The following is a 26,944-nucleotide window of genomic DNA, read 5'->3' on the forward strand; positions in this document are numbered from 1 at the left end:
TTTTACAGAGAAAAAAATAGTGTTATTTCAACTTGCTGTGTAAAACTACAATGATGTATATTGCATGGAAAACAAGAAACTTACACACTTGGTTTGTATGGAGCAAAAAATAAGAAAAAAAAAGATAGAAGCTGTTTTACAGATGAATTCTTAGTGCTGCTGCAAGGTGATTTCCAGATTAAATGAGGAGAGTCCTTCCACCTTGTTCCTATAAAAACATATCCAAAGAAAACATTAATTTTAAAATATATCTTATTTTTTAATTATAAAATACCCCCTAAATATTGATTTTTTTAAAAAAATCTTCCTTAAAAGGTTGATTCTGATGGTTATTGTAGTAAAGTTCAACATTTTAACCATTTACTTTGACACAAATAGCAGTAGAAAGATTAGTGTTTCAAAAGATATGGATTCAAATCCTACTTATTCATTACCTATGTCATTTTGAGCCAAAGTTTGCTTGAGTGTGAAATGAGAGTGGACTAAATGGCCTTCCTTCCAGTTCAATATAAGAACCCATGTTCAGTAAAATGTTGAGCAAAGGCTAACTTCTCAATGGATCAGCAAGCATTTATCAAGCTTGGTGGTGGAAAAAGCAATGGTCTTAGTCAGAAGGCTTGGTTTCCAACACCAGTTTGGATGCTTACTAGCTATGTCTCTGAGCCTCAGTAACGTAACTAAAATATATATGTATATATATACATATATATATATATGTATACATATATATATATTTAAACTCCCTTACCAAGTTTTTGAAAGAAATATGCAAACCATAATGTTTTATATAAATGTGTGCTATTTTTTAGTATCACAACAATTCAAAGTTTTGTGAGTTTAAATCTTACATTTAAGAGTGGAATGGAGGCTTAGGGGTTGTCAGGTGTGTATGTATATATTTAATGGGCCATACTGGACTATTCCAATATTCCATTAAGCCTGGAGTCATAAAGATATGAATTCAAATCCAGCCTTACATACTTATTAGCTATATAAATTCTACTAAATCACTTAATCTTTGCCTGCCTCAATTTCCTTATCTGTAAAAATAGGAACTATTGTAGCACCTACCACTTAGGGTAGTTGTGAGGATAAAATGAGATAAAGTTTGTAAGGTAGTTCGTAAATCTTTAAATTATATACCATTGCTAATTATTATTGTTATTATTATCATCGTCATCATCATTTTTGTTTATTTAGGACCAAAGGCATACTTCATCCTTACCATAATAACACAAATAATTCAAGGATAACAGTAAGAATAAAACATTTTAATAGATTAAAATAATTCATATTAGAGGCACATATTAAAGATAACAGAGGTATTTAACTTTGTTGTAACTGTCATCCCAGAATAAGAAAATGTTGAAAAGAAGTATTTATTAAATGCCTATAGTATTCCAGGCATCATGCAAGGTACTACGGATAGAAACCTAAAGCTGAAATAGTCCACCATTCAAGTAGCTTTAATTCTATCAGGGAAGATATATACATATTCAGAATATCCTAAAACTCTTTGTATTTTAAAATTTAAAAATCATTATTGCTATTATTCAGACTAGAGGCTTACTTCATTTTTAACACAATCACATAGCCAACTAATATATGAAAACTTGAAACTTGAAACACTAGGACTTTTGGGACACTTGTATGTGGAAATGCAAAATATGTGTCAAGTAAAATACAGAATAATTAGAGAAATTAAAAAACTTTTTGTAGGGGGTAACACTTAAGCTGAGCTTTGGGGGAAAAAAAAAACAGGGATTCTAAGAGGTCATTCCAGCCATGGGGAACCAGAATGACTTTAGAGATTACTTAATCCACTACCTCCTCCCCACACAATTTTACAGATGAAGAAACTAGAGAAAGTTGCTTGCTCAAAGTTACACACCAGGTGATATACCTGAAAAATTGAATTGAATTTTTCTAGATTGAATGACTGTGGAGTTAGATATTTACTAGAACTCTGGAGGTAGTGTTCTTATAAATTACATTGAGTAAGCATTTGCTTTTTACAAACATGGATTTCTGTATGCCTCAAAATGAGGCACATACTAGTAACAGCGAGCAATGCTTCTGAATCCATTCCAAGAGAGGCATGGACATGGCAAAGCATAACTTGAAACTATTTCTAGCAACTAAAAATAAACTGCGTCTATGTCTACCTGTACTTTTCCTAAAAAAGGAAATTTTTTTCTGTTTGAAGGGACCAAACGTAAGCTCACTATGAAGACCTGTCTAACAATTATATCTCTCTCAAAATGAAATGTGTTGCTCACCCCCCAGGGAGTTTTCTACTACTTTTAAATTGGAGTTACATTTTTACTTGTCTAGAATATAGTAGAGGGTACTTCAGCTAAAGATTGGATCAAATGAGTTCTCTTATATCTGCCCATTTAGGTGGTGGGGTAGACAGAGCTCTGAGTGTGGAGGCAGGAAGACCTGAATTCAAACCCTATCTCAGGCACTTACAAGCTATGTGACCTTGTTTGCCTCAGTTTTCTTAACCATAAATTGAAAAAGTCAGATTGAATGGCCTCCAAAATCCCTTCCTTCCAATTCTCAGTATGCATGTATTTTTATAAAACTATGAAGAAACAGAGAAGCCTACTAGCTACTTTGGTAGATATAATCCCATTTCACATACAAATCATACTGTAATAGCAGCCCTTTGGCAATACTGATCATGACACTAGTTTTTCTCTGTAGAACAGCTATTTAAGAACTGAAAAGTGCAAGTGAAACGACTGTGAAAACGTCTATAGTTTCATAGTTTGTGTTTGTATTTTTGTACATTTTAATTCTTTGATTTAGATTGGGGTAATAATAGCATTTCAAATTATATGCCAAACCTTACTCCTGTGAAATTCAGAGGAGCCATTCTGTATGGCAGAGAGCTGTCATTGTGCTTTAAATTCAGTTTTGTGTGTGTGTGGCTTTTTTTTTTTAGCTTTTTATTTTCAAAATAAATAGATACTTTTCAACATTCACCCTTGCAAAATCTTGTGCCTAAATTTTTTCTCCCTCCCTTCCCCCCACTTCCTTCCTTAGACAGCAAGTAATCCAGAATCTGTTAAACACATGCAATTCTTCTATACATATTTTGTGTAGCTTTTTTAAAACAAAAAATTGCTTCATTTAAGGGACAATCATTTTCCAAATTTTATATGGCACTCCCTTTCCTTCTGATGTTCGACCTCTTTCTGCCAACTTCCTTCAAACATTCTCAAGATTTCCCAATCCTTGAAAATCCTTCAATAGACTTTGCAATCATTTTGAGCTATTATCCCATATGTCTACTTCCTTTCTCAGTCAAATTCCATGGAAAAATCCTCATAAATTGTATGTGTCAGAAAATGAATACATTTCTAATTATTTCATTTCTCCTTTTCTGTGTGTATATAGGGGTTTTGGGGTACCAAAATCAGTCCAACCATTTCATCAGCTATTTCCAAGAAAGTTGAAATTCTTTTTCATTTTTTTGGAAAAGGAAATTCTCATTCTTTTCCCAAAATCTTTTAACTCCTTTTCTGTCCTCCTTTCCCTCAGTTTCTTACAATGAGGTGGCCTTTTCCCTTCCAAAAACCAACCCTTCTATATGTGTACTTGATCCCTTTTCCTCCTGTCTTCTCCAACAGATCAAATCCTAATTCTCCCTTTCCTTCTGATGTTCGACCTCTCTCTGCCAACTTCCTTCAAACATTCTCAAGATTTCCCAATCCTTGAAAATCCTTCAATAGACTTTGCAATCATTTTGAGCTATTATCTCAGTCAAATTCCATGGAAAAGATACATACATTCATTGCCTTCATTTTCTCTCTTCTCACTCACTCTTCAATTCTTTGCTGATTCCCAATCTTGTCTGGTTCCCAATCTTGTCACTCAACTGAAACTGCTTTCTCCAAAGTTTTCAATTATCACAACTGCCAACACTGATGATCTTTTCTCAGTCCTAATCCTTCTGCCTCTAGCTGTTGCATTTGACTACTCTCCTCTAAATTTAACGACTCTCTCTTAATAGTCTTTCTGTCTGACTGCAGTTTCTCAGTCTTCTTCTCTGAATCATGTAGTAACTCTCATCTCACTACCTGAATGCTCCCCAGGGTTCTCTCCCATGGGCTTAAACATCATCTCTATGCAGATCTATCTAACCCCATAATTTTCTTTTTTTTTCATTTTTTTTATTTAATGATTACTTTATAATGACAACATTATTCCTTGCACTCGTTTCTTTTCCGATTTTTCCCCCCTCCCTCCCTCCACCCCCTCCCCTAGATGGCAAGCAGTCCTTTATATGTTTAACCCCATAATTTTCCCTGAGCCTCCATCCCACATTACCAACTACATATTGGTCATTTCAATAGTCCTGTAGTCATTTCCAGTTTAAAAAGTGAACTCATTTATTTCCCCTTAAACTCTTCCTTCTTCTGAACTTCTCTATTTCTGTCTAAGGCATCACCATCTCATAACCTTGGCATTTTGCATGACTGCTCACTCTCCCTCATCCCACAAATCTAACCAGTTGCCAAATCTTGCTTTTTATACCTTCACTACATGACCTCCTCTCTGACTCATACCCCCTCATTTCAGGCCCCCTTCACTTTTCATCTAGATTATAATAACATCTTTTTAATTGGTACCCAGTCTAAGCAACCCCCCTCCTTTTATCTCCATTGCAATCCAGTCTCCACATTGCCAAAGTGAAATTCTGTAAGTGCAGATCTGACCTTGCCACTCCCCTGCTCTCCTGCTTCCCTGTTGCCCTGGTTAATTAACTTCAGGGACTCAATTCACTTCAAGGACTTTCTTTTGCTTCTAAAATAATATATAAATTCCTCTATCACTTAAAACCCCACCCAACTTAGTTTTAGGCTGTCTTTCTAACCTCATTGAACATAACTCTACCTCTTGTTCTCTGCATGCTGGCTAAATGAGCCTTCTCTTTCTTTTTTCACATAATGTTTTATTTCCCACTTTCATCCCACATGCCTAAAATTCATTCCCTTCTCTCATGCCTCATAGAATTTCTGTCTTCTTTTAAAATATATTTCAAGCACTATTTTTTTTAAGGCAGCCTGGCCCTGATCGCCCTTAATTACTAGTGCCCCCAACTGATTAACTTGTATATATTTCTATTTATTCACTTTATAATTATGCTGTATTTATTTCCGTATGTTATATCGCCTCAATGAGAATGTATGCTCCTGGAAAACAGGCATTGTTTCATTCCTTGTACTTTCTCTTTAGTGCCTGCTTCTTAGTAAGAACTTAATAAATACTTGCTGAAATAAACTGAACAGAAAAGAAAGATGAGTTATATGGATGAAGATTCCAAAGGATACCCAAATTATTCCCATTATTCCCAATTTCTCTCCTTTTAGTTTTCTTATCTTAAGGATCAAATACTTTGGCAAGTCATATGTTATATACCATTCAATTCACTGTATCTTTGTATTAATAGCCAGTTTATTGTGGTGGGAAAAAATATTTGCCTGGGATATCAGAAGCTTGGAATCAACGGCTGACTTCACCAGCAAGGAACTACTTCTCTTTTCACAGACTTATTAGACTCACACTTAACTCATTTAACTGAGGGCCTCAAAAAAAATATATTTAAAATGAGAAAATTGAATTAAATAACATGAAGGTCTCTTCCAAGTTTGGAAGAAAATTGGTAGATTAATTGGTATTTCTCTCATCTATAACTATGGTTGTAAAAACACAAGAGGAAATTGTAGACAAAATATAATAGAACTAAGTGAAATAAGGATTTTTCCCAAGGAAGTAAATTTTTTTAAGATTCAGAAAGAGCTCTCCTTCCCCGTCTCTTCCTTTTGTCCAACAGGAAGTCACTGTAGGTGTTAGGTATTTTTCTCCCTTCCATTGAAGAGAGCATAAGAATATTTTTATTAATACAATAACAAATATTGTTAAGAATATCTGTTCTGGAAGTTGCAAGTTCAGATTCTTAATATTTCTTATTACAACTTCCAGTCAATTTTTTAAATTTGATGTTGGTTTTGTCAAGTAGATCCTTGCTTTCACAGTTATAAGTAATTAATTCCCTTATAGTAGATTACCATTGTCTCTACCACTTCTTAAAACTTTAGAGAGTTCCCAGGGGGTATTGAGTTTAAGTGACTTGCCCAGAGTTGCATAGCCAGGACATGTCCGAAATTGAGCTGGAAGCTGGTCTTCCCGAATCCAAGAATTCTCTATCACTATGCCAGTTGCTGCACATACCTTCCTGGTCATTCTTATCCAGTTTTATTTTTATAGAAGGTTTTTCTTCACTTAAAAAGAATATCAAAATCAATGATAGTAACAACAATAATTTGCTTTTATCAAGTACCTGCCACTTCACAGCATGCTTTCCTCAAAGCAACCTGTGAAGTAGATGAGAACAAGTGTTATGCTTATTATTATATTATTGATCATTATTACAGGTGACTAGTTGGAGTTATTTCTGCTAAGGATATCCTCATTCTCTCAGTCACCCAAGTTTATTACTTCTAAGATATTCTCAACTCTTCCCTCTTCTCATCCTCCCACATTCAGGAATTTGCCAAATCTTTTTATTCCATTCCCAGAACATCTTTGACATCTCTTCCTTTCCCTCTACTCATAACATCAATACCCTAGAACAGACTAATTGCCTTATGTAAAGTACTCATCCAGAATGTTTTTTTCCTCATATCTGCTTTTCAGAAGTCTTGTATTCATTCAAACCTTAACTCACATGTCTCCTTCTATGGGAAAAACTCCCTCGCCCCTCCCAATTCTTAGAGCTTTCCAACATAACTTTTCATCGTTCTATAGGTACATGTTGTGTCACTTTCCTTTAGTAGAACATGAGCTCCTTGAAGGCAGAGACTATTTCATTTTTTTTCCATCTCTAATGTCTCATGCAGTGCAAAGGATTTAATAAATGTTTGTTGATTGATTCATATATCCTCCTGTTTGAGAGGTGTGGTGATGTACTGCACAGAGAATTGGCCTTGGAGTCCCACCACTGAAACATATGGGTTGTATGACTCCAGACAAGTTTTTTATCTTCTCAAGGACCTTGGCAATTCTCTAAGATAAAAATTTGCAGACTTAATTTGCACTGGTTACAAAGAATTTCCTCTCTGAGTTTCTTATACGTAGATCTAGTTTTAAAAAAAAATCATTTCCTACCTCTCCTTGCTTAGAATTATACCCAAGTAGAGGGGAGAATTGTCATGTGTAGCTAACAGTTCATGCTTTGGGTTATAAGATATTTTGAAAGTCCCCAAGGGATATCAGAATATCCTGGCATTCAACCAACTAGACACAGTGAGGAAATTGGTCATCTAGAATGGCACTGTAACTATTTCTGGTAGGTTTAGGTCTTACTCCACACCAGGGCAACCCCAGGGTTAGGTTGGGTTCACATAATTTGGTGCTTTCCCTGAAGTTCTGTTCTAGGGATAGATTGACTCTGATGATCTAGAAAGGCTCATTGGCAAACTATAAATAGCTGAATCCCTACCTGAAGCATACATCTTCTCTACGGCATCTCCCAGCCTTTCTTTGAACTCCTGCAATGACAGGGAACTCACTACTTTACAAGGCCTCCATTTATCATTATCAGCTCCAGTAGGAAGTACTATCCTGAATGAAAATCTTCCTCCTAGGAAATTCCATCCATGGTTGGATTGCAGAGTTTTTTGTTTTTTTTTTAATCCCTTCAAGGAGGGTTCGAAGGAGTCTAACCTAAACATTCAGGCATTTCTTGTATGGTTACACCTCAAGAACATTAGCTCCACCATGACTGACTAATATTTTATGTACAAAAGTCCAGCCAATAGCCCACAAGTGAGTTTCCCAGTGCAAAACTACTTGGAAGGATTTTATATGACATAATGGCCCTAGGTTTTGGATATTCCTTGGCCCAGCCCCAGAGCAAAGTGATGTGGAGATATAGTTGGATAATGGAGGAGTGGGGTTGGCTCCTAACTTGTAATAAGTTTAGGGGAAAGGGGAGAGAAGAGAGAATGCAAATCACAGACTAACTCATGGGCTACAGAATCATATATATTTTATATATTTATATTTTATTTTATAGCCTCATCTCTTCTCTCTCCAATCTATCCTCCACACAGCTGCCAAGAAGACGTTCCTAAAGCATCCTCTGACCATCTGTCTCTCTCTCTTGCTCAAGAGAGAGGGTCATAAAACAATAAATATAAATCAATTAGAGTAAAAAAAATAAGTTTCTTTTTCCTTTCTTTTATTGGATCTATTATTTTCTCAGGGTGGGAAACTCCCAACAATGACCTTTCTTACTGATTCAGATCTGTACCCCGCTCAAAGCAAATGAGAAGCTTGGCAAGTTGCCAGTGGTCCAAAGATATTAAACAATTTGCCCAGAATCACACAGCTCATAAGAGCCTGGGGAAGGACTAGAATTAGTTCTTCCCAGCCTTGATACCAACTCTTTACTGCTGACATCATGATGTAGGAAAAATTGCCAGGGAAGAGAGGAAGCACAATAGAGTGAGAGGGAAGGCAGGCTAGTGAAGATAAGGATAATTAAACACAAAAGTAGCTGAAACTAAGAGAAAAGAATAGATGAAAACAACTGCAGGGAATAGATTGAAAATGGCTCCTGACAGGTTGCCTTCTTACTTCAGGAGTCAAGCAATCTTGTTTCAGTTATTAGTACTCAGGAACACACTGATTAGAGTTTTAGACAAGAAGTTCTTTTACACATGGACCCCTTCTCAAAATTATGACAGCTAGATGGCCCAGTAAATAGAGCACTGCACTTGGAATCAGGAAAACCTGAGTTCCAATCTGGCCTCAGATTCTTCCTGGCTATGCAATTCTGAGCAAATCAGAGACAGAGAGTAACTGTCTGCCTCAGTTTCCAAATTTGTAAAATGAAAGTAATAATAGCTTCTAACTCATGGATTGTTGTGATAATATATGTAAAGTACTTTGCAAACCTTAAAGTGTTATAGAATATCTATCTTTTAAAAAACAAGTTTACAGATTTCTAAAAATCCTTATTTAAGCTGTGCCTATCCCCTAGGCCTCCCTGTCAAGAGACCAATATTACATACAGGACTTGCTTGATAGTAAACAGATTATTACAAGTTAGGAGAAGAGCAGTCATTACTCAAGACATAGTCCTGGCTCAGCAGTCAGTCATGGTGGGAGGAGATAAGAACACAGTAAGAAGCAGAGCACAGATGCTGAAAACATATCAGAGACCTATCAAATCAGAGAATCTATGTCAGGCAAAGGCTGAGCCTATAGCCCTTTTCCTTCTGTATAGTGCTTTTATCAAGAATCCTCTTTTTTCTTCTCCATGATCACTATTCTCTTTTTACATGAGAGGAAGGAGACTTCCAAAGAGGTTGAGTGACTTGCTTTTATAGCCAACTAATGTCAGAATGGGTAGCATTGGGTTCTTTGGCCTTTGCTGACTACCATCACTATCTTTGCTAATAAGAATATCACTCAAGTCCTGAAAAAAATTATAATCTTCCCTCAATGTTTGTACTATGTTCAAGTCAAGTCAACAAGCATTTTTTTTTCATTTAATAGTAATTTTTCCAATGACCTGGAAAGAGACTTTTCAACATTCATTTTTGTAAGATTTTGAGTTCCAAATCAGCAAGCATTTATTAAAGCTCCTAGTGCACGCCAGACAACTAGATGGCACAATGGACGGAGATCCAGGCCTGGAGTAAGGAAAACCAGAAATCAAATGTGACCTCAGATACTTAAGAGCTGTGCAATAAGCAAGATATTTGATCCCCGCTTGCCTCAGTTTCTTCATTTGAAATATGAGCTAGAGAAGGAAATGGCAGTATCTTTACTAAGAAAACTCCGGTCACAGAGTCAGATATGACTAAAATGACTGAACAACAAACAAAAAGTTGGTATTAATCATACCCTAAATCATTGCATATTTCTAACTATAGAAACCAAAAAGGAAAATAATTATTATAATAATGGTAAACATTTACATACAGGCTGCTGGTGACTCAAAGGATAGAGCACTGGACCTGGAATTAAGAACTAGAGTTCAAAGGTGGCCTCAGACACTTAATAGCTGGACAAGTCAACTTCCCTATTTGCCTCAATTTCCTCATCTATAAAATGAGCTGGAGAAGGAAATGGTAAAGAATTCTAGCATCTTTGTCAAAAACAAAACAAAACAAAACAAAAATGGGATTGTGAAGACCTGACTGAAAATGATTGAAAATGACTAAATAAAAACTATGATCCAGGCACTGTAATTAGTGCTGGGAAAACACACTCGAAAATGCAAAACCAGCCCCTGCTCTGAAGGAGCTCACTGTCTAATGGGGGAACTGATAAGAGAACAGTTATATACTCCCAAGTATATGGCCCCACCTATATGATACCATATATATACAGATGTCATCAGCATCACCTCACAAGATACCAATAGAATTGATTGAAGATGATCCCAGAGAAAAGATATTAATATTTGCAAATGTACTTCACTATAGTATTATTAGTACTGACAAAGATCTTTTGAAGATGGTAAGATTTGAGCTGAAATCTAAAAGAGGCTAGGATATAAGGTGGGAGAGCATTTCAGGAATGGGGAACAGCTGGTGAAAATGCACAGGACTGGTAAATGGACAGTAGTGTTTGAGAAACAGCAAATAGGCTAGCGCTATTGGACCATAGAGTATACATCATACCTCCCAATTCCCCACCCCCCACCTGCCAAAAAATGTAAATTCCTAGAGGGCAAGGACTACCCCAATTTGGACTTTAGATTTCAAGAACCTAGGAAAAGATCTTTGCACACAGTAAACATATAATAATTAAGTGAAAATTGTTGGATTCATAATATTATAAACCCAAGTACTATCCACTTGCTTATTCTGAATATATACCTTTTACATAGTGTTCTTTTGAAGACTATGAATTCAATTGTCCCAAATTAACTAAAACGCAAGCCAGAGTTCCTCTCTTTATTTATCATAAGTATTAAATACCTGAAAGCTAACAAGGTAGACTATATAGAGAGCCTGCCTCAAATCTGAAAGATCAGAGTTCACTTAATAACTGTGCAATCTTGAGGGGTCCCTTAAGTTCTCTGTAGCTTGGGCAACATTCTAAGACCTAAGGAAAGAGGCAGCATAGAGTATTAAAAAGGAACTAGAATTGGAATCAAAAAGATTTGGATGCAGGGCCAAGTTATGTGATTCTGGACTTGTCAAATTTCTCTGTGTCTCAGTTTTCTGTAAAATGAAGAACTTGTATCTGATGGCTTCTAAGATCCCAAACAAAGCCTTAAGAGCCTAAATTCCAAACCAAGTACTCAGAGTTAGGATTGGACCCTCCTCCAGTTCTGTGCATCACTGCAATAGCTTCTCATTTGTTGTCTCAGTCTCAAGTCTCTCCTTACACCAATTCACCTTCCATAGAACTACTAAATTGATTTTTCTACAAAGTTCTGACCTTGTCATTCCATTCCCCTCTTCCTCTCCCAACCCTAATGGCTCCCTTCTCTTAGGACGTAGTAGGATATCAACTCCTTTGATCTTTCGAGCTTTTGATGACGTGGCCTCTCCCTATCTTTCTGGCCTTCTTACACATTTTTCCTCTCCATGAACTATTTCCATGATGTAAACATCTATCCTGGGCCTTTCCTGTGAATGCCCTCCTTTCTCACCTTTTGGAATCCCCACTTTCCCTTCAAATCTCAGTTTAAATGCCATCTTCAAAATAATGCCATTAGGTGCTGTGCCCTGCCTCCTCAAACACCATTTTGTATCAATACTTTGCTTATACTTATGTAGCAGATCTTGGAAGACAAAGGTCTTCTTGTCATAGACATCATAACAAGATTTTTGAGATGGATCTCTGCAGGTAAAGGTCTGGAAAACCTGCTCTACTCAATGAGTACACATTATCATCCCCTACTGGAAAGTAGGGGCAGGGATTGTTTCACTTTTGTCTCTGTATCCCTAGGAATTAACCTGTGTTTTAGCAGGTACTTTATAAATGCTAATTGATTGACTAATGGCCATCATCTCATTTTCTTTTCACAAAAAAAAAAAAAAAAAAAAAAAACAAAGGTGGATTGGATAGGTATGAATGTCCTTATTTTATGAATAAGAAACTTGAAGTCCAGAGAAACTAACAAGAGCCTTGCGCAATATCATATGTCTACTATACAACACATGGTCTCTAATTCACAAATCTTTTGATTACTAATCCAGAGGGTTTCTTACACTGAACAGACAAACATTCTTGTTCTTTGGTACCTTTCCCTTTTCCTCAATTTACAAGAAGTAAGAACTCACATGTATCAATGTGCTGTGTGTTAGGCATTCTATTAGAGTCTAGGTATACAAAGAAATTGATAATAATGATAATAACTTTATATAGATTTGAAAACTTCAATATTTATAAAACTATCTGATATATCATATCAATCTAGCATATCATATTGTATATTAATGTAATATATTATACAATAAAATAATTATTTATATGAAAATAATAAAATATACTGTATAATATATTAATATATTATAATGATATTAATCATAATAAAAAGAGGATATTAATATAATATGTTATAATAGATGACATATTAATGTGATTATAATAATATAATATAGTAAATTAGATGTGATATATGATATAAAATATATTATGTGATATGTATTAATTATTAATAATTAATAACACCATGCATATTAATTATCTCATTTAGTCCTCACAACATTATAAGAAAACTGCATATGAGAGATTCCAGAACCTGCCTCTGAGATCACCCATGTAGGCAGTGACAGAGATGATATTCAAGTATGGGAAATCCAAGGAGTTTACATTCTACAGGGATAATGACATCTCTATCACTACCTTTCTCTATAATAAATACAAATAAAATAAAATCAATAAAGCTCTTTAAGGTTTTAAGGTTTCTTCCTAATTCTTCTATGAAGTTGCTGGTAGATGGATGTTCAGAAAAAAATTCTATAGTCTAGGTGTTTGTTAATGGTCATGCACTTATTAGTTGTCAGCCACAAGACAGGTGAAAAGGTTGGGAATATATTTGGGGAAAAAAGGCGATATGGAAACAAACGATATTAATATATTTTTATTTTTTAAAATCTAAATACTTGAGCCATTATTCAACCATGGACTCATAACTCTAAACCCTAAATGTGATCCTCTTCGGATCAGAGATTCATAGAATGAGAGAGAATGTCAAGAATCTCAGAGAACATCCAATCTAAATCTCCATTTTATTTATTTATTCATTAATTCATTAATTAATTTTTTTGCTGAGGCAATTGGGGTTAAGTGACTTGTCACACAGCTAGTAAGTGTTAAGTGTCTGAGGCCAGGTTTGAATTCAGCTTCCCTGACTTCATGCTGGTGCTCTATCCATTGCACCAGCTAGCTACCCAACCTCCATTTTATTTAGAAAAGAGGAATATTCAGATCCAGAGGTTTCAAGTGACTTGCCTGCTAATGATAGAAATCAGGATGTAAACTCAAGTTTTGGTGACTCTAATTTTCATTTTAGCAATGCCTGCCTACTTCCTTGGTCACCAGGAGTGAGAAAAACTTTCAGATCTGAGTCAGTGAAAGTCTCCTATAATTTATAGATGACATATATACTTTTGTACACTTATCTATATCTATATCTATATCACACAATAATGGGGATAAGGAGGGAGGAAATGGAATTATATTTTCTCCCAAATGCCCACAAGGTAAAGATAGCCTTTCTTCTTTCCCCCAATTCCCTCCACATGCACTCACTTCCTCCCCTCTTCCCTTAAAAGGGGGTTTTGGGTAAAGATGTCTTAGATTCAAAGAAAAGAATAATTTGTGTGTAATGCTCCCTTTGCTCCCTACAGAGTCCTAGATGCTCTCCTAATTGAGAGGCTGAACAAGAAGCACTGTTTGCTAGCAAACTCATGGGATCTGCCTTGTGTCTAAAAGGATAAATCAAGGAGATAGTAAGTATTTTTTATTTGATTTGATTGCTTTTTCTAATGAAAAACAGCATTCCTCCTCCCCCCCCTCCCGAAATCTACAGGGCGCCAGATCTGAAAAGAGGACTTAGTATCCCAGCGTACATAAAATCTCAGGTTAGGAACATGGAATAGCCATCCCTGGGTCTCTTTATGTACAGCCAAAAGATGGCGACCTAGCCAGCAAGGGGCCGTATATTGCAACATTGGCGTCTTCAGATTTCAGAAAGGTCAAATTATGTGAGAGAATATACTTGCATGTGTGTAACAAATACCTCTAGTAATAGCCAATACAAATGTAAATGGGAACTTACAATCAAACATCAGAGCTAAAGACCAAGAGCTTAAGAAATGGAACTTCAATTTAGAATATTTCAAACTGCCAGAATTAAATAGGAAAGAAAGATGAGACAGAGGGAGCATAAACTATGTGGTTTCTGATAATTACCTTTAAAAAGAAAAAAAAAATTGCCTTTGGTACCCACCGAAAAGCAATCAAACTTGTATTCTTAAAATTTGTCTGTCAACAAATATGTACTTGGTTCTGAGAGCAGTGCTAGATGCTGAGGATAAAAAAGATGATTAGGAGCTCATCAAATGTCAAACTGACACACACATACACACAAACCCCAACTACTTTATTATTTATGTTATTTGACCACAGTAGGAGTTTGGGAAAGAGAGGGGACAGAGGGGAAAGGTTGGGAGTGAGAGGACAGGAAAGTTTGGAAGGCAATGTAGCAGTAAGAGGGAAGGGGAAGAACTTGGCATTTCCTAAGTGTAAATATATATATCTCCCAGTAAGAAAACGCCATCTCTAGTGCAGATTGGCTCCTTCAGCTCTGGAGAGGTGGCCACTAGAAATTTAGCTCCTGAGTAATTAGAATGGGATGAAATATAACCTCCCTGAAATGTGCACATGGCATTTCTCTCTCCCTTAATTCTGTGAACTCTTGTGTCCTAGCAATGAATTGTGCATATGCATATTTATATATACTTACATCTTTTCTTTATATGTATGTACTTATATATTTCAATATAATTGGCTTTGTAATTTTTTTTGTATTTTATTTCATACATTTAAAAATATGATTCCGGGAAAGGCTTTTTCAAATCCCCAAAGGGGGTCGTGACACATAATAAGAGGTTGAGAATCCCTACTTTACAATTTATGAACTTCAAACAAATGAAATTCAAAACTTACCAAGAGCTGCTTCCATTTGTTTTCCCATAAATGTATGTGTTCATCATCTGTGTTCCACCACGAAGCTCATGGTGGTACCATCAAAGGATGGGGGCGTGATGATCCTTGGCCCCAGGGGTTGTGAGGTGATGCTGATGACAGGTTTGCCATGCACCTGGGCAAACCCCTTAGCGCCCACAAGCTGGGAGGTTGCAGTGGGGCCAGAGGAGGAAGTAGAGGAGGGAGGCTGGCCCATGGCAATAAAGTATGGGGTCTCGGCAAAAGCCATATCTCTGGGGGCTACTGCTTCTTTGCCAGAGGGATCTCTAGTCATGGAAGAGAGCTCGCTTCCTCCAGGAGGATGAGTGAGGGCTGTTGGCGGCAGGGCATTGGGGGGCAGCATTGGGGGCAGGAACCCAGGGTAGATCATATAGGTGGGGCCATAGGCACCAGGGCTCAGAGCTAAAGGAGGAACAGGGATGGACATGGGAGTCATCGCCTGCTGCTGGGAGGTCATGGGAACATCTACATACTGCCCAGTCTCTGGATCAAATAGCCGCCTTGTCATGGGTTGAACCGGTGTGTCTACCAGATAGTACTGGCCAGTGGTCAGGTCTAGCAGCATCTTTCGCTGGGTCTGCTGAGGCTGTGGCTGCTGGAAGGGGTCTGCTGGGCCTGGAGCTGCTGTTGCAGGGGCTGGGGCAGAGATGCCGGGAGGGGAGAAGCACAGCACCTGTGGTTGGGCCCCATGAAGGGTGAAAGGCAGTGACTGCTGGTGATAGACAGCCGTGGGGGGGTGATCAGGACTCTGGGGTACTGCTGGGGCTGTGGTGGCTGGGTCCCGAGCATTGTCTGTTTTATTGCGCCAACTGGGTCGACTGACCCCACTGCTCTGGGCCCCTTTGGCATTGTTGGGGACCTGGCTGCGGGCACTTAGGGGTGGCAGGCTACACAGAGTGGCAGCAGAGGAAGCCATCGCTCCTGCTCTTCCAGATACCTCGGCACTCCCCACGTTCCCTTTGAGAGGGCTGGTCTGGTAGTTCCCACTGTCACTGCCGGCTGAGTCCAAGCCCTTCTCCCCATCTATGCCGTTTTTCTTGCTAGTGGTTTCAGTGGGCAGTGCTCGAGTGGCTGGAGAGATCTTTAGGGACCGAAGTCCCTGGGATTTGATCCCCTTTGCCAAGGAAGAACTTTCCTGGGCAGGGCCTTGAGGGAACTTGCCTGCGATCCCGCCTGCCACTACAGCTGTTTTCTGGGTACCTACTGTGAAGGTATTCCGGTGGCTAGGTAAGGGAGGTAAGGGCTGCAGAGGTTGGGTCCTCTCCACATCTTTGTGGGTGGGGGGAATGTAGAGAGATCGGGGCCTTTCCCTAGCCATGTTCTCAAAGGCTGCAGCCCTGGCGGACACGCTCTCAGCGTTGGGGTTAGAGTTTCTCCGCTGAAGGCGTTCTGGGACCACCCCCCTCATAACCACCCCGCTCTTCCCCCCTGGCCCTCGTTCTTCTACCTCGACCAATCTTTTGGCTGGCTTGCCTGCTTCCCCCCCATTGCCTTCGCGTTCTTCACTCTCGATGAGGGACAGCACGTGACTGTCAGCCATCATGGGCAGGGGGTCACTCTTGCGTTTCCATTCATACCGATTGAAGCTATACAGCTCCTCCATTGATCTCACGGCTGCTGTGAGCTTCTCCAGCGCATTGCGCGTGGGCTTTGGAACTTTGACTTCCTCCTTGGCCTCTTCTTCTTTAGGTTTTTCTGGTGTTTTCTGTGCAGACGTCTTGGAGACAATCTTTAATACAGGCAGGTGGGACCCCTGTTCTGTCTTATTGGGAGCAATGGTGGCCACAGGTAACCTGCCAGATGCCCTGTGAACTAAGACTGTACCTTCCGGAGAAGAAGACGGAAGGGTCCTAGTGGAAGCTTTCCCCATGCCATCCCTTAGATCTCGGTCCAGTCCTTCTTCTCTGGGATTCGCTACTGCTTGGCACGTGATTACCATGGGGGACAGGGACTTAGGAGCGCCGCCACCTGCAGAGAGCTGCCTGGGTTTCGGTCCCGAAGTTGCCTGTTCAGGGGTCACACTTCCTTTATCACTGCTTTCCCCAGATCCTTTGATCAATTTCCTGACGTCTCTCACCTGGTGGAGTGGCCCTTGAGTTTTGGATTTGTCCCTCACATCCCGCACCTGGAACTGGGGCACCTTTTCCAAGCTGTCGCCCCTGAAAAGTTTCTGCTGCGCTCTGCTGTTGTCCTCGATGGTCTTGAAAATGGTTGAAGAGCTGCTACCTGCCAGCTTCGGGGTGAGTAACTTGGCTATGTTAAAGTCAGCGCTGGGCTCCTGCACGCTGCCCAGGCGGATCTTGATTTCAGGGACTTTGGGTTTGATCACAGCCGTGGACGCAGCCTGGGCTGTCGGATATTTAGTGGCCTGTTTTCCGGGCTGCTTGTCTTTGGGAGTGTGCTGGATGTTGGGGACGAAGAGTCGGGACATGATTGTTGACTTGCTGGCAGATATCTCCCCAAGGTCAGCCTTCCAGTCCCCACCTTTGGAGAGCTTCAGTTTCCGGATCGGGGCCTTCTCCTCCAGTTTCTCAGCCTCCTTCTCCTTCCAGGACCTGAAGGCACTGTTCTGGCTGCGAAGGAAGATGCCCTTGACAGTTTCAGAGGCGCTCTTCTTAATTCCACACACCTCTTCTGAGTGGTGGTCAGTGAAGGTTCTGTTGGATCCGGCACTGCTTTCCCGGGGAGCACTTGCTTGAAAAACTGGAGATTTGTCTTCAGAGACTGGAGTGTCCCCGCCGGCGTCTGAGACACTGACCACTGTGTACTCGGAACTGGCCTCTGAGTAGTGGGAACTCTGTCTTTGCAGACTCTTCTCAGGGGGCTTCTCCCAACCTGAGGAGTCCTCGGGCTCCCTGGAAGAGCCAGGGGGTTTCTTGTGAGATGTGTCGGAGACTTCCCCCCTTTCCATTTTGAATTCCTGCTCCCGCTGCATCTTCTTAGAGATGACATTTTTGAGAAGACTGGAAGCAAATTTGGATTTTTTCTGTGTGCCTTCGGCCCTAGAGGAAGGCTTACTGCTTTCCGAGGTCTCCGAGCCATCATCTGTGTAAACTGACCCCGAGGCCTTGTTGGCACTTTTTTTCACAGACCCGGCAACAGAACTTGCTTTGCTCTCGCTGCGTAAATTTAGTGTCTCCAAAAGGGTGACTACTCGGGAGCCGCTTTGGACCTGTTTCTGGAAGCACAAGGGTGTCTCCACGTGGGTGATCTCCCCATCCACCTTGCTGACCACAAACTCCAGGGCCTTGGTCTGAGACTTCTTGGACTGGATATAGAGTTGGTCTGCAGAGGGCCTGACCCCAGCCCCTTTCCGCAGCCCCGCAGCCACGGACGCAGCGCTGTTCTTCAGCAGGCTCTGCTCCACCCTGGCCCCCAGACCCGCACATTTTAAATCCAGGAAGGTCGACCAGCGGCCAAAGCCCACGTCGGAAAGGGCTGTGGAGGAAGCTCTGGAGCTAATGTTAAGGGCCTCAAAGTAAGGGTAAGCTAGGCTCCGGAAGGCTCGGGATGTCAGGTTACGCACCTCTTTATCCGCATCGTCCAGCTCACTGACCGCACTGGAAGCCCCACTCGAGTAATCCACCAGCTCCTTCGCCCGGATGGCCCCACACCTGGTCTGCAGGCGGGCAGGTACGGCGATAAATTTCTTTGCATGGTCTTGAGCTGTTGCTGCAGCTGGGTGCGGCTTGGGCAAACTTGAATTGTGTTCAGCAGCTGAAGAGACTCGGAGGCTCATTTCGCCTTCATGCTTGGCAGCGTGAATAATGTTTTGCTTTGCCCGCACGTTGCTAGGCTCATTTATAGCCCGGGAAGTTGGTTTGATTGATAGGCGGATCTGGCCTGGAGCATTCCCACAGCTGCTTGTAGCTGCTGCTGCTGCTGCTGCTTCTGCTGCTGCTGCTGCGGCTGCTGCTGCTGGAGCTGCTGGAACTGCCTTCTGGGGCTCGCCTGGGGGCTCACAAGGGGGGGTGGCAGCAGCAGCCGTATCGGTATCACTTTCAGAGAGGGTGCTGCCCACTTCGGTGCTGCTGGTGTCGCGGCCGTCTCCGGCCATGGATGCGTGCCCTGGCTCACTGCTGATGGGGGTGGGAGACCTGGTGGCGCTGGTGCTCGGGCCAGTGCTCAGGTAGCAGCTGTCTTCGGTCGGGGTGGCGGTGTCCCCGGGGGTCTCATCACTACCACCAAAGGAAGCGTAGTCAACGAACGAGTAGATCACGTTGTTGTCCTCGAAGTCCCAGCGGGAGGCCAATCCGAGGTCAAAGTCTGTGTCCTGTTCGACTTCACTCAGCTGGATCTCATGGGTGGTGATGTAGTGAGCCTCCTCATTCGGTGGGGGGTGGCCGCAGCCCTGGGACTTGGCAGGCTTGGCCCTGAACCCTGCTGCTGGTCCTCCTCTTCCTGCTCCTCCTCTTGCTTTTCCCCCTTCTCCCTCTCTGGGCGGGTGGGCTGGGTTGTAATCCTCAGGGCAGCTGGGCTCACGGTCACTACTCTCACCGCTCTCACTCTCGAAACCCAAGGAAGAAGACGATGTGGCTGGACCACCAACGGACGTGGTGGTGTCGTCCAAGTTGGGGGAGCAGGCTTCCCTTACCTTGTCCGTTGGGGAGGAGGAGGCAGAGAAGGAGGAGAAAGAAGAAAAGGACTCCGGACTCCCATGGCTGCAGGAGAGCTGGAAGCCAGCAAGATCCGAGGAGGTAGGAGTCTGGGGTGTGGGGGCAGTGGACTCTTCCGGGGGGCTGCTAGCTCTGCTCTGGGGGTTGTCACCCACTAAAGTGAAGTTCAAAGTCCCAGAGCTTTCTCTAGCTGCTCCAGCCGGGCCACAGATCTCCACATATTTTGCTTCCCCCGGTGTCTTTGGAAGTGTCAGCTGCTGCTGTTGCTTGAGGTCTTGGCTGCCTCCTCTACTGCCCTCCCCATCCCCGATCTCACTCAGTTTGGGCTCTTTCACCAGGTCAGGAGCAGTCACTTCCATACTGATCCCTTCCTCAGGCCGCAGTGACAGGAGGAGACAGCGGTGAGAGCTGAAGGTATCTTGGATCCTACTCTGGCCCCCTCTGGGACGAAGGGTTGCTTGGAGAAGGGGCCCACGTGCCTGGACTGAACCCCACGCTGGGGACGCTTCTGCCACTGATACCAGCTTCAACTTCTTCAGCCCCTGTGGCGGGGCCTGGGCCAACCCAAGGGAGATGGGAAGGCCCCCGTATGGGGTGGCGGAGGTGGCTGCAGTGGTCTGTGCTGGGGGGGCTGCTGCTCCTGCCGTGATAGCTGCCAGGGTCTTGTAGCTGAGCTTTCCCGGACAGTTGTTGCCTTGGCACTGTCTGCAGTTATGAGACTGAATGCCATTGGTAACAGAAGGAGCAGCATCTGTAGCTCGACTCGGAGACACCCAGAAATGAAGGGAAAGCATGTGTTGGTTCTTGTGGAGCCTTGTCCAGGTCCTGAATGGGGTGAGAGAGGTTCACGTCATTCCAGAAATATTTTTAGTGTCCAGTCTCCGGGGCATACTGAAACCAAACTTCTGGATGCAGAAGAGAGGTTCCAGGAGAATTTTGAAAGAGAGATAAAAAGAGAGAGACAGAGACAGAGAGAGACAAAAAGAGAGACAGAGAAAGAGAGATAAAAGAAGTTTGGGAGTGAAGAGGTGTGATAGAGGGGAATCGTATGCTTCCCCCCCCAAAAAAAAATTATCAGAACAGATTATAACCTTTACTTTAGATGGGCTAAGGAAATAGTAAATTATCCTTCAACTTTCCCGCATCTTTCACCTTTCCAAGCCTCAAATTAATGGGATTCTTTCCTCTTTCTCTCTCCTAATTTTTCATTATATCTCTTCAAAGTCACATTCTATATGCACAGAAATTCTGGAAAAGTTTCAAGATTTTTCTTGTGCTGAGAAGTGACTGAAGTTTCTTTTGGAAAGCCATCCTATTCCTTTTAGGAGCAATTGAAGAGGATGGGTTCTGGCAATAAAATTGTTAATAGGGGAAAGGAACCTTTTTCACATACCCCAGAATCACCCTCTCTAACCCTCCTCTCAATGTTTTTTGGAAGACCTCATTTAAAATCTTCTTAAAGCCAGCAGAAAAGGACAAAGATGTGCCAGCAAGTGAGGTTTTGTGAAACTTTTCAAATATATTCATTGAAATGGGGAAATTGGAAGGGGTTAAGGGCAGAAATGGGCAACCCACCCCCATCCTCCCAACAAAAGTTTCCAAAGGTCTCCAAATTTGTGAAACCATGGCCAGACAATAAGCCCCTAATTAAATATAGCCTCAGCTGCAGTCCCCTGATTAGATTACACTGGCCTTCCTCCAGAGCTTCAGGGCACCGAGTCAAAAGACACTCAAGAGCAATGAAGTTTACCCTTCATCAGTACCATGCTGCTTGGAGGGAGGTTCAAAAAGGAAACACAACCCAATGGCATACCCTCCGGAAGTAAAGGCCAAACCCCAGCTCACTGGATTTGAGATTCATCCATTCAGTCCATCCAGTGGTCTGGGAAGAAGGCTGGGTCAGTCGGAGATTTGGGCTCTTTGCTGGCGATCCCTGAAGCAGCTCCCCTGGTTGTGATCTGTAGAAATCCACAGCCTTGTATTTTGTTGAGATCAAATTCTCTTCATCTGCCAGGGCCTTACTTCCCCACTATACATAGGCTATGTGTCACTTATGCCGATGGAATAAAGCCCTATTTTAAACATCCCCATTTGTGGGAAGCAAAAATAACACCATCAACCATTCCCTTGAAACAAGAATGTCACCCCCACACACAAAAATGTTCTTCCCTCTGGATCCAGGCGTAGGCAGACAGAGAGTGGGGTGCCTAAATACCACCTGAAGGATATACCTTCCAAAGTAGGTGTCTAAAAGAACAACCTTAATGGTCTCTCCCATACTGGCTTTTTGCCAAAAGCATAATGAGAAATCAAGAGAATAAACAATCCCAGTGTGATACAAAGCTATTAAAGTTGCTTCTTCCAAATCCCTACTTCCATTTTTCAGCCTTATGTGTACAGATATTCATATTTACTGATGAGTAGTCTTCTACCAGGATTGGAACTAAAATAGAAAGATACTTTCATAGAGTACCAAAATTTAGAAGGAGCAAAATAAAATAATGATTTTTGAATTGGGCAATTAAAACAATTATTATAGCCATGGTTTAACAGTATTTTCACTGCTTCAGCATCACAGTTAACAAGGAGAATTATTTAAAATCTCTAATTGAGTCCTGCTTCTCCCCAGTTGGAAGCCTTCCCTGTAACAGCCTTTTCACGTTCCAGGGTCTTTCCCTATATTGGCTAGTTTTGCTGGACCTCTGTATGACTCTTAGCAAGTTGCATCCAAAATTTTCCCCACGTAGGGAGCTGGTATTCTAGGCTCTCCCTTTAGATTTTGAGTACATATATGTATGACTTTTTGTACTTTTGCCAAAATGCCTCTTTACAAATCTGAGCCCCACAATGGAATACTACACACATCCAACTAACACCAAAACAACTGATTAACAATGAACATTTTAGTCAGTTAACTTATTTGACAACAAAAACAAAAAAATAAACAACTAATTGGGTTTTTTTTTTTTTTTTTTTTTACTTAATTGATCAGATCAATCATTTTGCTTAAGTGCCATGAAAAGAAACAATGGAAGAGCTTAGGGAAACGCCTTAGGGTCAATAGGGTGTATTCAATATTTGGTTTCCCTTTTTAAAGTTCCCCTTCTCCTTTTCCAAGGATGTGATTATACTTGGGCTCTGAGGGACATATGACTTTTTTTTAAATGAAAAAATTTAAATGTTATTTTTAATTTATGGTCTAAAACAAGCATTTCTATAACATAGTACAATTTTTAAAATTGTACTTGAAACTGCAAATCTACATACAACATGCTATTTCTTTTAAATATAACCAAAAAAATTAAAAACCAAAACATAATAAATCGATAAATAATGCACAACAAAATTATCATGTACATTTCTTGTTTTTCTTCTTTCCCCTTCTCCCTTCCTTACTTGCATTAGATATACTGAATTTTCTTGTTCTTTAGCTAAAAACTAGGAATTGTGCTGTTCAGTGTTCAAAGAGGAATTTTTCTTCTCACTTTTCACATCAAATGACCTGCCTGAAGCCACAAAAGCAATTAAGCTTTGATCTTAGGTCTTCTAGTTCTTTCCATGTTACTTCCCAATTTTTCAACATATTTTACTGGTAAATTATATGACAAATATATCAGATTGACTGATCTGTAGTTTAAGATGTGTCTTTGAGCTTCATCTTTGAGCTCCACAAAGCTGGTACAGAGCTCTTGTTCTCAGCTCTACCTAAGGTCCTTTCATGGAATAGATGGTTATCATGGGAAAAGGAAGAGATAACTTACCTTCAATAGATTTTTACCTCCACATCTCTGAGTAGCAGCTTTCTTATGGTTGTTCAGTTGTGTTTGATTATTTGTGACCCTATAATAGCATACCAATATTGTCTAGGGAGTTTTCTTGGCCATGATACTAGAGAGGGTTAACCATTTCCTTTTCCTGTGGAGTAAGACAAATAGGGTTAAGTGACTTGCCCAGGTCATTAAGTATCTTGAAGTCAGCTTTGAACTCAGGTCTTCCTGACTAGGGTCCATAACCCTATCCTGCTCTTTCTTTCTTATTCTAGTCTAAATATATTAACAGAAAATGAAAACAAATCTTGAATGGTAATGTTGTGAATGAAAGCAAATCCCAGCGACAATTTTAAATAAAAACATGAAATCTATTAAAAATAACAACAAACAAAACTGGTTAATCAACAAATGATAATAAAATTGAATGAAATTGTCCAGAGAACAGAATTATATGCTACTCAATTCCCATCCATGTTAAAAGTCAGTGATCATTTCAATTACTTTGTTGATATTTCTGGCATAATTCACAGTCATTCAGGGCAGTGAGAACACTCTCTTCTTTGACAGTCCTATGGTCATTTTTTGACAGATGAGCTCAAGGATTGCTTACCTGATCTCAACTCTTGAGCAATTAGTAGTGACAAATGCCACTAGTGTTAACTAATGTTGTGTAAAGTCACTTCATGAACGAAGCAAAATTGACTCCTTGGATAACTCTATATGGGAACTGAAAGAGGGTAACAAAGGGAGTGATTCAGATATATTATTTTTAACTGCACATGGAATATTCTGTGGTATTACCTGTTACCCTTGTATGACACATCAGAATGTGTAAACAGTGAAATGATTAAAGAAATTAAGAATGATAGCTGGGCCATCATCTAATAAAAGATAATGAGTATGTCCATAATTTAGAATTTAGAGCTTGAAGGAATCTTAGCAATCATCCTTTACATTTTTACTGATGGGAAAACTGAGGTACAAAGAAGGGCAGGTAGGTATCAAAATGGAATGCAAGACCTGGAGTAAGAAAGATCTATCTGACCAACTCCTACTCATTAGAGACCCCAAGTAGGTCAGGTTTTTTTTTATTTTTTGCCCTTTTTGCCTCAGTTTCCTGATTTGTAAAATGGGAATTGTAATAGCCCAAAGCCTTACTCCACAGTTGTTGTGAGGCTAGAATGAGATGATATTTGCAAGGAGTTTACAAACCTTAAAATTCTCTATAAATGCTAGTTATTACTATCATTATTATTGCTCAAGATCACACATAATTAGTAAGTAGAATCATAGAATTAAGGGATCTCAGGGACCATCTAGTTCAGTTCCCTCTGCACATATGAAGAAAAATTTAGACTCAAGGAGCTTAAATGACCTGTCCATTGCCTCATAGGCAATAATCATTGGGGGCATAATTTGATTTTGTATCTCTGTGTTCTACTGACTCCAGAGAATTTTTCCATTGCACCACTAGAAGTAGGATTTGAAATCCATTTTCTCTGATTCTAAATCCAGAAATTATTCTATCCCACCAAAAAAAAAGCATTGAAATGTGAAAGGCATGTTGGATCCTATAGCTCCCATTTATTTTCTCCAATAGCAAGCCTTAGACCTTAGCTTACTGGTCAACTCTTTTGGATGTGGAAGTGGGACACCACTTTGTACCTGGAGCCCCAAATTCAATCTTTTTTTATACCTCAAATTCCCTGAAAGTAGTACACTTGAGAGTATAAAGGGTTTTATTATTAAATATTATAGGGAAACATACAAGGCATTAAAGTAACATGGTAAAAGAACTCTAATAATAAAGCCTGGGCTTCCAAACAAACATACAGAGAAGTTTTGACTTTTTTTGACCAAAAACAAAAACAAAAACAAACCTAAGGCCAGGTGACAGGATCTCCTTCAACTGCCCTCCTTAATACTTCTCAGTAACCGTTCCTACTTTGACCCTCAAGTTCCACAAGGGAAGAAATATCAGTCTCATTCTTTCTGCCTATACCCTCGATCCCCTTCCTGCTCTTCCCAGGACTGTGCTCCAGCTGTCATCTTTTCCCTCTCAAAATGCCAGCTAGTCAACAACTTATCAAGGTTTCCTTAAATACCTACTGGGGTGCCAGTCACAGTTATGAGAACTAGGGAATACAAAGTTAAACAAAACTAGTCTCTGTCCTCAAGGATCTTATAATCCATTGAGAAGAATTTATTGTTGCCTCAAGGAGCTTACATTTTATTCTATGTGGATTTATAGAGTTAAGTCAATATCAGATGCATGCAAAGTAAATATATAGTCTTTGGAAGTTAAGGGACAACTATGGAGAATCAGGAAAGGTCTGGTATCAGAAGGGGCATTTTTGAGTTACATTTTGAAGGAAGACGAAGAGTCCCAATATTGGAAGTAGGGAGTGAAAGTATTCCAGGCAAAAGTACAGAGATAGGAGATAGGAGCAGTCATAAAATCAGCTGGTTAGAATATTGATTCCGTTGAGAGTGTAAAATAAGTCTGGAAAGATAGGTTGAAGTCAGATGTAGAAGACTTAAAAGAACTGTTGAAAATTATGCTTATTCAGAATCCCATTCTTCCTAGACCTGCTTATCAGGCAGTATTTGGGGAGGCCATGGTGGGGAAAGATATAATATCAAGTCTGTAGCCTTCTGTATTACCTGCTTTTTGTCACCTTTATCACCTGTTCTTGTCAACCTTGAGGAGGAATTGAGATGCAAGGGTTCAGCTTCTCTTACTGAAGTGGACTATCTGAATTGCCTTAAAGTTACCTATAAAGCCTGACCCCATCTTGAAGCTATTGCTAATACTCAATGATCAATTAGTCAACATGCTGCTGCCTTGACTTATTTATAATAAAATCTTTTAAATTCTCTCTGTTCTGAGTTTTGCCTCATTAATCAGAGTGAAAGTCCAAATGAAGAATTTTTCTTTCAACAGACCAAAACAAATCATGTGAATTTTTTTCTAAAGGTAAAAGACAACCACTGAAGTTTTCTCAAGACATGGTTACCTTATACTTTAGGAATATCAATTTTGGAGCTCTCTTGAGGATGAATCAAAGAGAGGACTTAGATGCAGGGAGACAAATTAGGGAACTACTGCAATGGCTCAGTAAAATGAGCCCAAAGGCTTGCTAAGGGAGGGGAATAAATGACAGTTAGGGTATTCCCATGTAGGAATGAGAAAAGAGAGAAAGAAAGAGACAGAGAGAGAGAGACAGAGAGAGAGACAGAGACAGAGAGACAGAGAGACAGAGAGAGAGAGAGAGAGAGAGAGAGAGAGAGAGAGACAGAGAA

At 40.5% G+C, this 26,944-nt stretch overlaps 1 protein-coding gene across 1 annotated transcript; it reads right to left on the bottom strand.

Moving 5' to 3' along the window:
- C6H4orf54 (chromosome 6 C4orf54 homolog) lies at nucleotides 1-26,862 on the bottom strand. The gene is made up of 2 exons (XM_051964329.1): nucleotides 15,217-26,862; nucleotides 1-208 (listed from the first exon to the last, which is right to left on the bottom strand). Exon 1 carries the CDS (start codon nucleotides 20,663-20,665, stop codon nucleotides 15,260-15,262), a length of 5,406 nt encoding a protein of 1,801 aa, XP_051820289.1. The 5' UTR covers nucleotides 20,666-26,862; the 3' UTR covers nucleotides 1-208; nucleotides 15,217-15,259.
- Between the last annotated feature and the right edge of the window lie 82 nt (nucleotides 26,863-26,944).

Source organism: Antechinus flavipes, chromosome 6 (genome assembly GCF_016432865.1).
Source record: "Antechinus flavipes isolate AdamAnt ecotype Samford, QLD, Australia chromosome 6, AdamAnt_v2, whole genome shotgun sequence".
NCBI classification, from domain to species: Eukaryota; Metazoa; Chordata; class Mammalia; order Dasyuromorphia; family Dasyuridae; genus Antechinus; species Antechinus flavipes.

Excerpts from the sequence above, each read along its gene's own strand:
- C6H4orf54 (XM_051964329.1), bottom strand. The coding sequence starts at position 20,665 with ATGCTTTCCCTTCATTTCTGGGTGTCTCCGAGTCGAGCTACAGATGCT.